The sequence below is a fragment of the Ochlerotatus camptorhynchus genome, unplaced genomic scaffold, assembly GCF_037179485.1.
Source record: "Ochlerotatus camptorhynchus isolate MF236.1 unplaced genomic scaffold, CSIRO-AGI_Acam_v1.1 ptg000230l, whole genome shotgun sequence".
In the NCBI taxonomy this organism is placed as follows: Eukaryota; Metazoa; Arthropoda; class Insecta; order Diptera; family Culicidae; genus Ochlerotatus; species Ochlerotatus camptorhynchus.
The window spans coordinates 1,223,924-1,236,039 of record NW_027040720.1 but is presented as its reverse complement, the minus strand read 5'-3'; the positions used below and the strand labels follow the sequence as shown (position 1 = coordinate 1,236,039).

The 12,116-nt window shown below is 44.1% G+C and overlaps 2 protein-coding genes across 2 annotated transcripts in view; both read right to left on the bottom strand.

Annotated features, from left to right (window-relative positions):
- The window catches only part of Det (Deterin), a 434,366-nt gene that overhangs the window by 32,119 nt on the left and 390,131 nt on the right, over positions 1–12,116 (bottom strand). The gene's annotated exons all lie outside the window — the stretch shown is intronic.
- Rift (Riboflavin transporter) overlaps positions 104–12,116 on the bottom strand; it is a 37,993-nt gene continuing 25,980 nt past the window's right edge. The window contains exon 3 of the mRNA XM_065225508.1: positions 104–444. Coding sequence (XP_065081580.1) covers positions 250–444 — 195 coding nt within the window. The 3' untranslated portion in view covers positions 104–249. The remainder of the gene's footprint in view (positions 445–12,116) is intronic.

The following is a 12,116-nucleotide window of genomic DNA, read 5'->3' as shown; positions in this document are numbered from 1 at the left end:
CGCTACAATCTAAAAATTTAGACGCAATTCCCTGTTGGTAAATTTAAATAAAACTTCTATACTTCGTATGCTCTCTTATGCCACAAACCATGGTATACAACAGTTAAGCTTAAAATCTAATCTTTTTGTATTATTAAAAACCGGTCCACTCTCAACTAATGCTACAGCAGTCAAACATACAAAACTCTGTCTGTTTACTAAATACTTAACTAGTCAACTAAGGCTAACTTACTTAGGCACCTAAGGGCATCAGCACGGGTAGTACTGCTGAAAGAGGTCGGTGAAGTTGACCATCGAAAACGACAGGACCGAACCGAGCAGCGATCCGATCTGAGTGACGGCACCTACCCAAACCAGCGATTTGCCGCCCTGGTACCGGAAGACGGTGGTGATCGAGAGGCGCACGTAGCTGACCAGGCCCACCAGGATGGTCCAGGTGGTGATCTGGAATCGGATAAGAAATTTCGTGAAATAGTTTGTGCGTATATGCTTCAAGCGATTTGCAGAATTTGTCTTAATTCTTAGACTAGCTGCTTTCCATTAGCTTCCTGGAGTACTGATACTATCATCATAAAACTCACTGTTGGATCGCACCATTGGCGCGGGCTGTGCCACTATAAACATAAGGTCTGTTCCCGTACTTGCTTTTTTGCTTTTGCTGTAAGTTGCTACAGTTTTCTGTAAGTTGCTGTAAGAAAATCATATACTGCAGAAAGTACGCTTTCTGCTGTACAGAATATTACAGAAAAGCAAGTACGGGAACAAAACTATTCTAATGGGGCAGAGCCCGGTGCCGATGCTCCAACCACTCCCTTATATACGGGAAATTTACTGAACGTTGGCGGTGTCTTGGACTTTTCTCCATGTTTCTCGTTTTATCGAGAAGCTTTGATCGCATGACTTTTCGTGGAACTGTTGTATTTCAGAAAATCAAAACCCCTCAATGGGTGCCTTAACACTGAGAACGCAATGCGACAATAATGGAGTGAGCAAAGTTACAGACAAGTCTTCTGGTAATTCCTTTGAACCTCTTATGGAAGGTCTCATATTTATTTTTATAAGAATACTCAAAACGTTCCATGATTGATTTGCATGCCTGTTTATGGCTTTGTTCTGGTTCTAATTCTCCATTTAAATATCAATTTAAAGATTTAAGACCTACGTTAACTTAAAGACCTACAACTTTCTCGTTGGAATCTTAGGCTGGGTTTAGACAAGGCAAGCCAATTTATCAACGCATTTAAATTCAACTAACTTTAAAGCGAATTGAGCTTAAATAGTAGCGTCACCATCTTAACGCCCTTCGGCGGGACTTTGTGTGGGAGCGAGCTGTCAGTTTGTTGTTGTTGTTGTTGTTCTTTATTATTGACATTTTACATCCAGCGGATGCATTCATGTCAGTTGAATTGATTTTTGTGTAGCAGTGTGTGGGTGTGTTCAGAGTGATGTGAGGGTGAGTGTTAGTGTTTAGGATACAATTCAAAATTCACTTAGCTTTCTTATCGTTTGCTCGTTTCCTGGTTCATCGTCTGCATGCTCATCTCATGGTTTACACTTCTTCTCCATAAATTTCTTCTTTACTTATTCTATATATATATTCACCATCTTCATTCTTCATGATCTTCCATATATCTTTTCCACACTATTTTTCGATTTCTCCGTTCCTTCCTTCATATTTATCTTCATTCTTCTACATCTTCATACTCATTCATGTCTTCTGTAGTACTTTCGTTTTCTGCTTCATCTTCATCCTTTTCCACTTTATCTTCTTCGATTTCCATTCAGCATCTTCTTCATGAACTCATTTGCTTGCAACATTCATCGGTAACATTCTTCCACTGCATCTTCTTCCGTTTCCTGTCCGACATCTTCTTCCATTCAGATTTCATTTTTCTTCTGCATCGCTTGCTTGTTCTTCTTCCTCCGCTTCGTTTTCTTCCTATATCCTGCATTTTCCTTTCCATTCTATCTTCGCCCTGCAAAGCTTCCGATAAAGTTTGGTTTCATGCAGAAACTTCAGCAACCGCTTCTCATAATCATCGTCGTTGCGTAACGCCGTAAAAAGGCTTGTGGAATCGATTCCGTATTTCGTCCTGGCCGCTTCAAATTTTCTGCAGTGCAGAATAATGTGACGAACGTCAACAACGGTCCCACAGCATTCACATGCTGGCGGAGCTGTTTTCTTCAGCAAAAATTCATGCGTGACCCTAGTATGACCAATGCGCAGACGAGTGAGTATGCGTTGATCGGCAGAGCTGTACTGATCGATCCACTTCTTCGTTTCCCTTTTGACCTCCTTCAGCTTCACATCTGTCAATTGTGCCCAACGTGCTTCCCATAGCTGACGAAAGACTTGGTTCATGTTCTTGATGGAATCAATTCTTGGTACGGCGACGTTGATTGGTGGACTGTTTCGTGCTTCACTGGCTAGACGGTCTGCTTCTTCGTTACCGCGAATTCCGGCATGACCAGGGATCCAACACAGTTGGATCGGCCGTCCACGTAGTAAGCGCTCGATTTCCTGGATCCACGGATGCTGCGATCTACCACTCTCTATGGCCGAAAGACAGCTGGCCGAATCAGACAGAATTATAACACATTCGGTTGATGCTCTTGCAGCGATGACGGCCGACTTGATTGCAAAGGCCTCCGCCGAAAAAACGCTACATTGTGACGGAAGCCCTATTGCTTGCTGAATGCTGCTACTAAATACACCAGCTCCAACTATGTTCTCGCATTTAGAACCATCCGTATAAATAGCCAAAGCACGGTTAAACCGGTTAGCCAGCAACTCCTGCACGATGGGACGCACTGTGTTCGGGGGGTCCCCAGCTTTCACCTTCCGTTTCACATCCCAAACAATATGCGGCTTGGGTTCATACCACTCTCGGTTGGCTAGACGTGTTCGTACAGCGATGTTTGGAAGCTCTACATCAATCGTCGCCAGGCGATCGGACGCTCGTTCCACAACTGGAAGATCGATATTCCTGGAATCCTTCTCCATCAAACGAATTGCAGCACGAATTATGGCTTGCATAATCATTAAATCGAATGGCAAAGTGCCTGCTTCAGCCATAATCGCTGGAATCGGACTGGTGACGTACGCCTCTGAGGCGAACCGGACCATCCGGTTGTAGATGGGTGCAAGAGTCTGTACCACCGAATCCTTCGCTCTACTGACGAGCCCGATACCGTAGATAAGTCGCGACGTGACGATTGCTGATCCGATACCCAACAGAGAATCGCGTTGCCCTCGCGGAAGTTTAGCCCCGATCATCTTCAAGATCCGCAGTCTAGAGTCGCACGTGTTTTTGACTACCTTGCAATGGTGTTTGAAGGACAGCGACCGGTCAAGGTTGACGCCAACAACTTTCAGTTGATTCGTCCTCGGTACAGCTGTATGGTCGATGAATATATCTTTGCTGGGTTCTCGACGGGCGTTGGGACTGCCGTAGAAAATTTTTGATTTTGTCGCGGAAATTGTGAAGCCGACGCTTTTCGCCCATTTATCGACAGCTTTCACTGCAGCCTGTAGATCTCTATACAGAGGACGCTCCTTACTCCTCCGTACCACCAGCAAAATATCGTCCGCATAGAGAAGCACGGCAACAGTATGCGGCACCAATCTGAAAATCGGCTGCATCGCTATAAGGAATAACGTGACAGACAACACTGATCCTTGGGGGACTCCGTTCTCCAATGGCATTTCACCCGATAAATGTTCTTCCACGTTCACCCGGAAAGATCTGTCGGTGAGGAAACTGTTCAGTACGTTGAACATGCGCCCACCCATCTGCCACTTACGCAGAGTACGCAAGATACCGTACCGCCAAGTGGTGTCGTACGCTTTTGACAGATCAAGCGATGCAATCAGTTCGTCCCGATTTGGCAATGACCTATCCAACTCCGCCAAGTATGTGTCGACGCCTCTCCCAGCTCTAAAGGCGTGCTGCCTCTTATCCAGTCGTCCATTCGACTCCAACTCAGTCGTCAATCTGCGGTTCACGATACGTTCGAACACCTTTGCGATGCAGTTGGTCAAAGTGATAGGTCGGAAAGCAGCAGGTCCAGATTCAGAACAGTTTGGCTTCGGAATCGGCACTATTATTCCGGTTCGCCAGCTGATAGGGTAAACGCCACTACGCCAGATTCTGTTTAGAAGCTGCAACAGCGCGATTTTGACGGATACAGGCAGACGTCGGATCATCGGATACCCTACCGAGTCAGGACCTGTAGAGACACTACGTCCTTTGTCGAGTGCCCACAGAAGCTCATCCAAGGTGAAGTCCGCGTTATATATCTCGTCGTTGTCCGGAAGAAAATCCACGCGATCAGGTTCCGCTCTTTCCTTCGCTGTTTGAAACAGTTGGGGGTAGCTTGAGGTCGCTGATCTCTCGCAGTAGTGCTCGGCCAGTTCTTCTGCTATTTCTTCCACCTTCTCCGTGTAGCCATCGGGTCGCTTGATAACCGCCTTGCTGTATTGTCGTTTGCCTCTCAGGGTGTTCATCGTCCGCCACATTTCTGCCGTTGTGCTGCTAGGTGATATTTTTCCGACAAAGTCCTCCCACGAATGTTCCTTAGCTTCCTTCACTGCCTTCTTAGCCGCTGCCTTCGCTTCCTGGAACTGCTTCAAAACATCCGCTGTGTCCGATCCTGCTATTCTGCTGCGCTTCAGTGCTCTCAGAAGTTTTCGACGCCGCTTAATCATCGTTTTCACTTCCGGGCACCACCATGGTACCGATTTGGAACCAACTCGTCCTGATGTTCGAGGAATGCTAGCGGTTGCTGCTGATAATATCCGATCTACGAACTCATCAACGCCAATCTCGTCATCCGGTTTGATGCTGCTGGAAGTCAGTCGTTCGAACAATGTCCAATCTGCTTGGTCGTAGAGCCATCTTCTTCGCTTCGTGGCGATCTGTGAGAATTCAGGTGAAGAGACGGTGATTGGAAAGTGGTCGCTGCTGTGGATATCCGGAAGTGTTCGCCAGATAAATCTGGGAGCTAGCACCTCTGAACAGATCGAAAGATCTATGGCAGAAAATGAACCGTTTGCTGGATCCACCCTGGTGTGTGATCCGTCATTCAGGATTATCAGATGCTCCGTCAGTGTCTTTTCAGCGATGTAGCGGCCAAGCGCATTCGATGCCGTAGAACCCCAGGCGGGATGGTGCGCTTTGAATTCGCCAAGTACCAACATTGGCGCGGGCAGACGCTCCAAGAAATCATTTAGTTCTGTTTGGCACTGTTGCTGGGAGTTCGGAGATATGTAGATCGACACTACCGTCATTGGCGTCGGAAGATGGATGCGAACTGCAATGGCTTGAATATCACAATTGATATCGATGCGCTCGAATGGAACCCCTTCACGGATGGCAAGGCCCACTCCTTGCTGCCAGTACCGACGTTAATTTAGTGTCAAACAGTGAAGTTATTATTTTGCTTTAAATCTTGATTTAATAATTAAGATGAAAGTCTATGGGTTCTAAATATATATATAGAGGGAAAGGACATGGATGACCATGACAACCGCCTAAAGATAGTTTTCGATCGTCTTAATAAGCGCGGTGTGGTTCTGAATTTTCAGAAATGTATAATTAGAGTGTCAAAACTTCAGTTCTTAGGTCACGTAATCAGTTCGAATGGGATGCGGCCGTCTTCATCCAAAGTAGAAGCTCTGCTGTCTTTTCGTCAACCGGAAAACGTAGCCGAAGTCAAGAGCTTCCTAGGTTTGGCTAATTACTTAAATAAATTCATACCAAACCTAGCTGCTGTAGATGAACCACTCAGGAGATTGTTGTATCAAACGATGAAATTCCAATGGACGCAGGAACAGCTATAACTGCAAGTCCTACGGCATTGGGAGCTGCTTTTATTCAAACAAACAACCAAGGAGAGAACCGTATGATCTGCTTCGCTTCCAAATCATTAACTGAGACGGAGAGGAGATATTGCCAGACAGAGAAAGAGGCGTTGGCATTAGTCTGGAGCGTTGAAAGATTTCAAATTTATCTCCTGGGGAAGCCATTTAATCTAATAACGGATTGCAAGGCATTGACATACCTTTTTGACCCTCGTTAGAAACCGTGTGCGCGAGGAGAAAGATGGGTTCTCCGACTTCAAGGGTTCTAGTATAACGTTAAGCATATATTAGGGAAACAGAACACCTATTAGATTACCTGTTAGACCGTGGGAGGACGTGGCAATTGATTTTTTAGGACCATTACCAGAAGGACAATACCAGTTGGTTATAGTCGATTACTACAGTAGGTACTACGAAGTGTGTGAAATTACCACGATCACGGCTGAGGATACAACCGCTGAGTTGATAACGATTTTTAGTCGCCACGGAATACCGGTTACACTGACTGCTGACAACGCACCAAAATTAAGTGAGAATGCGAGACGTTCTCCAAATGTTGTAAAGACTATGGTATTTTACTAATCAATATCGTCCCTTACTGGCCCCAAATGAACGGAGAAGTGGAACGCCAGAATAGAACAACCCGCATAAACAATAACCATAAGAAGCGCCTAACCACCAATTCGGGATATCATCCCAACATAATGTGGTAAGGTTGTACCATCTATGGTATCGTTAGTGTATGGTACTCGATTATTAGGGAATACTAAAGCGTCTAAAGATCGCTCAAGAATTGGGTCAGGATTGGCGCAAAGAGCTTCAGAAATCCCTTCTGATGTACCGTGCTGCTTCTCACTCTACGACGGGACGTTCGCCGGCAGAGCAACTATTTGGAAGGAGAATACGAACTAAACTTACACACATCACGCCTACCTGTGACCAGGCTTGGCTTTTACTCGCACGTGTACCTAGGAAGTGTATGTGTTGACCCACACGCCGAGAAGAAAACACGATGCACGCGGAGAAAACTTTCGTTGCTCGCCGTGCACGAACGCTCTAACGGAGAGCAGGAGCATTCCCTATCGTGCACGAACGTAAAACGAAGAGAGAGAGAGAGACACGGAGGAGAACAGTGTACGATTCTGGCAGTACGATTCGGGGTCTTATAGCGAATTCGTTTATTATCGGGGTTGGAACCAGTTCCAACCCAGTGCGAAACCGAACTTTTTGTCAGTGCGAACCTCAACCTGAGCTGGGTTTTAAAAACAAACGATCAAACTGAAAACAAGCAGTCCCAATCTTGATACCCAATCCAGGTTGGAAGTGAATAATAAACGAATTCGCTATTAGATTTCCGAAATCATTTGTCGTAGTCAGTTCATATCGAAAAGCGTATCCGTATTAGGATTGGGCGATCTTCAGACAAAGATCGATCTTGACGGATCGATCTTATATTTGGCTCTAGAATCGATCCACTGATTAAATCGGTTCCAAAGAATCGATCTTTGGTAGATCGATCTTTTGATTTTTTTTATAATACGCTTGATTACATTGGTACACCAAGAAATTCTTTCCTTTATAACGAGCAAACGAAAACAAAAAGGAAATGAACGTTACACTTGCTCACTGTCAATCTGTGTGTCAATTTAGTTCGGTTGTCAACAAAGTACACGGAGATACAGAATGATACATTAATGATTTAAGTTTAATCATTTTCGAGAAAAACGGGACAACTCAGAATAAGGATAAATTTTTACCATATTTGTGTAGTTTTGAATCATTAATGATTAATAAATCAAAATGTTTCATTCTGTTTCTCCGTGTAAACAAAATGTGACGGCAAGGAGCAATGAGCACAGGAAGGAGGTAATACAAACCTTTAAATTTTGTTGTACCCGTAAATATTGGAAACGCAAATAGTGACGTCATTGTAATCCAGCTAATAACATTGGGAGCGATGCTGATGTTGATGTTATGTTCGATAAATTTACGTGTGAGTAAATCGTTTTTTCGATGTAAATACACCTTTAAAAAAAATGAAAACCTATTTTTTTAGAAGATCGAAAAGATCGAAAGACAAAATCGATTTTTTCAATCTTTTCATGGACAAAGAATCGATCCAAAAAATCTAAAATCGGGATTAAAAAGATCGATCTTCCAAAGATCGATCCAAGATCGCCCAATCCTAATCCGTATGCTGTGGTTAGAACCATCATTGCCCCTGGACGTAGATGTGGTTGCATGGTGAAACAAGAACCGAAAAATCGATCCTGAAATGGCTATGCTTGCAGAGACAGTGTTGCAGATGCCTCGCACGCAAGTGTCTGTCGAACGCGCTTTTAACAGCCTTGGTCAAATAATGACCAAACATCGAACTAAATTGGGATCGGACACGTTTGAAAAGATACTATTTGTTAGAGCAAATGGTAATATTATTGATAATATTTACTTTAACTATAAGGTTAAGGTATGTTACTTCATTAACGAAATTTTCAGTCGGAAACAGATTTGTCTCTTACAACTGGTTCTTAATGTTTTGTATTTTCAGACAGTAGAAGCGATACAAAACACTTTAAAAAATCAAGATTGTAGGATTTCAAGATTTTTAAAATACTCAAATTCTTTAGAAAGCAAACTTTAGTCATTTATCATGATTCTAAACATTGAACAAACTTCTTCTAAACTATGAATTTGCTCAATGGAGGTTTACGTGAATCCGCACTGAGACCATAATACAGAAATTATACAGATTTTTGGTTAGTCAGATAGAGATTAAAAAGATTTTTTGCGATGAAAATACAGATTTAAATCTCAAAGATGAGGCAACTGGACAGTGCACAAAGCACAGGAAATGCGCCAGCTGTTATGAGGTAAGGAAAATGCGCAACGCAATCGCTTCAGCGAGCGTGCTCTTGCTCTGGTAAAAAAGCCGAGTGTAGCCAAGTGTAAAACTTCGGGATTTCTCATTTGCCGAAGTGTATGCGATGTATTGCACTCTCGCACTCACGTACAATCGGTGCGCTTGAACCTCTGGTGTAGAGTAAGCCGACCTACGGTGCGCGCACCATTTTGTTGGATGCGGTGCACGTAGCAGATACACTTTTCTCTTTACTCACACCGAGGAGAGAACCAAGCTGTGACGATCATAAAGGAGAAAGGGAAGGAATACAGCGACAACCGCAGACAAGCACCAGAAAGTAAGGTGTTAGTGGGAGACCGGGTGCTGATGAAAAGATTTAAGAGAGACAACAAGTTAAGCTCCGATTTTGTCAATGAGGAATTTGTTGTGCTCACAAAAACTGGGTCTGATGCTACAACAAAATCTACCGTGTCCGGGAAGGAGTACAGGAGAAATACTGCTCACCTGAAGAAGATCCTCGAAGGAACCGACAAGAGGATTAATAATGACAATGCATCGGACGGAACACCGACGGCAGGCACATCGAAGGGAGCCAGTGCTTCTGGCATTACTAGTTCTGTTAACACACAGGGTGACACACAAGCTGCGAATGAATTTGGGAGTAAACGACAACGCCAGGAACCATCGTGGTTCCGTAGTTATGTGCCGTATTAGATCAGGATGTTTTAAGAGGGATGTAGGAACGCGCCTTAACAACGCATACAATTTCATACTGTAATGGAGTACACCTGATTAACATCGACATCCTTGGATCGGGCTGAACGGGGAAATGGAAGACGAGCTGGTAAACGGACAGTGGAGATGATCGAGTGCTCAAAATAAAGAAAGAGGATTTTCAGCTGGAAACCATAACGAGTGGTTCTTATTTGTCTAAGAAGGTAAAATCTCTACACTGCCTGTTAGCTTTAGTCAGGATTTCATTGTAGTGCGGTTTGAAGGTCAATTCACAGTCGAGTGTTACTCCCAAATCTTTGATCTGCCTAATCCTCTCTAATCTTTGCCCGGAAATGGAATAATCAAATATTATCGGGTTTTGTTTGCGGTGAAATGATATCGCATTGCACTTGTTGATCCTGAGCGTCAAGAAGTTACGGGAGCACCAACTCTGCATACAATCCACAATCATCTGCAACTCCTCAAAATCAGCGATACATTTTGACATCATCAGCTTAGAATAGCCGGCATCCAGTACACACGAAAGCTCGTTGACGAAAAGCGTAGACAGAAAAGGTCCCAGATTACTTCCTTGGGGAACGCCGGAAACGTTCGTGAACACTTCAGAATGAGAAGCTCCGGTCTTAACGCAAAGCGAACGGTTCGTAAGGTGAGATCGAGTTTCTCAAGCTTGGTCAAAAGAATGTTGAGGTCTACTCGGTCAAATGCAGCCTTGAGATCAGTGTAAATAACGTCGATTTGTCCACCAGAGTCCATCGTCCGAACGCAGAGCGAGACGAATTCGGTTGTAACTAACCGTTTTGGGTAGAATCCATGCGGAGCCGTGGAGATGTAATTTTTACAAGAGCTGAAGAGCGCCTCATTGATGATGATCTCGAATACTTTGAAGCAGCAACATAGTGATGTGATGCCTCTGTAATTCTGGACATTCCTTTTACCGCCTTTCTTGTGGACGGGGAACATATACGAACATTTCCACGCCTCAGGAAATTTACTCTCCTGTAGTGACAGATTAAATAACTTCACCAAGGGAGTGAGCAACGACCCCGAACACAGCTTCAGAACGGACGCAGAAATGCCGTCTGGCCCGGCAGCGAACGAAAGTTTCAACCTTTGCAGAGCTAGATTGTGAAACGGACGGAGCTCAAATGCATCTGTTGGAGAATCGCTTATAGCAATCGTGACTTGATTTGGTGAGGCCAAAGATTGATTGAACGAACTCATGAAATGTTGAGCAAAACGGCGGCATTTCTCCGGTTCAAATTTAGCGGTTTTCTCACCGAGATGAACTGACAATGGTAAACCGACTTCGTTCTTTTTAGAGTTTACAAACGACCAGAAACGCTTTGGATTTCTGCGAAGAGATGATTGCGTACGGAAGACATATCGTCGATACAGGAATCTGTTGTATTTCCTATAGTCATTACTTGGGCGGTTGAACTCCTGCTTCGTAATGTACGAACGATTTTGACAGTATCTTCGTAGCAATTTAGCCCTATACCGTTTCAGTCGACGTAAGTGACCATTAGACTACGGTGGCGTTGGTGCGGGGTGGGCAATTGGTACAAATTCAGACATGATTTTCCAAATTGATTGAAATGTTCAACGGCGTCGTCAACACATCAGCACTAATCGCAACATAGTCGGCTCGACGGAAATCCAGTGTACGATTATTTTCGGAACAATCCTCAAAAATGATTGGCTCATCAGGACGTCTAAAGCAGGGTGGTCTACATCAAGAAAGATCTTCCGAAACGGTGCATGTCAGAGTTGCAGCTTCGTTAAACAGAACAAGGTCTAGAAAGTGAGCGTTCCTATGCGATACACCATCCAACAATCAATTCGAAACTAACGATTTTAAATTGGCTCACTACTTGACTAGCCTATTGGTCCCAAGCAAACGATTAACGTACGTCAAAATTCTAGTACTACGCAATGTTTGTTTTGATTCGCTATGAAAGTTTGACAGATAAAATGAGGGGTTATTGGTTTTTCCTATGTTTCGAGGGGTGAATCGATTAGCTTGGGACCGAAGAGAATACCAGAGCTGAGCCAAAAAGTTGAGCACGTTATTTCGGGACCTTCTAGTCTTAGAGTTACCTCTATGATTGATCTGCGTGAGCCCATGTAAAGCGAAACCGTCGATAATCGTTGAACTAGCAGCCGATAGAACCGATTGAGGCTCAACCTGGAAAGACCCATCGTACGAATTACTCCACCGGAGCAAAGGCTGGTTATAATCTCCGAGCTGTAGAGCATATTCATTGAATACCAAATTGGAAACAATAGCACCGATCAAGGGGGACGACTCTATCTACGATGCAGGAAAGATTGTGTTTTGCTGTGGCTAGCTGCGTGCACGCTGAGTAGATAGAAAGAAGATTGACGATGATTCTGAAGATTTCCTGCAAAAAGATGATGCGCGATGCAAGTAGATGCGGAGAATTGAAAGAAGATTTTTCGAAGATTGATTCGCTAGTTGGAGATTTGTTAAGCATCTAAACTTGAGATTTAGATGTGTCGCCCCCCCTCGGCACCGATAGAGTTCACATGGTCCTGAATACTAATGACATCGTTGCAGCGGTATCTCGACTTGGAGTAGTGATTCTAACCCACAGCTGTTCTAGAGCATCGGAAAGAGGTGTCGGATAACAGTTC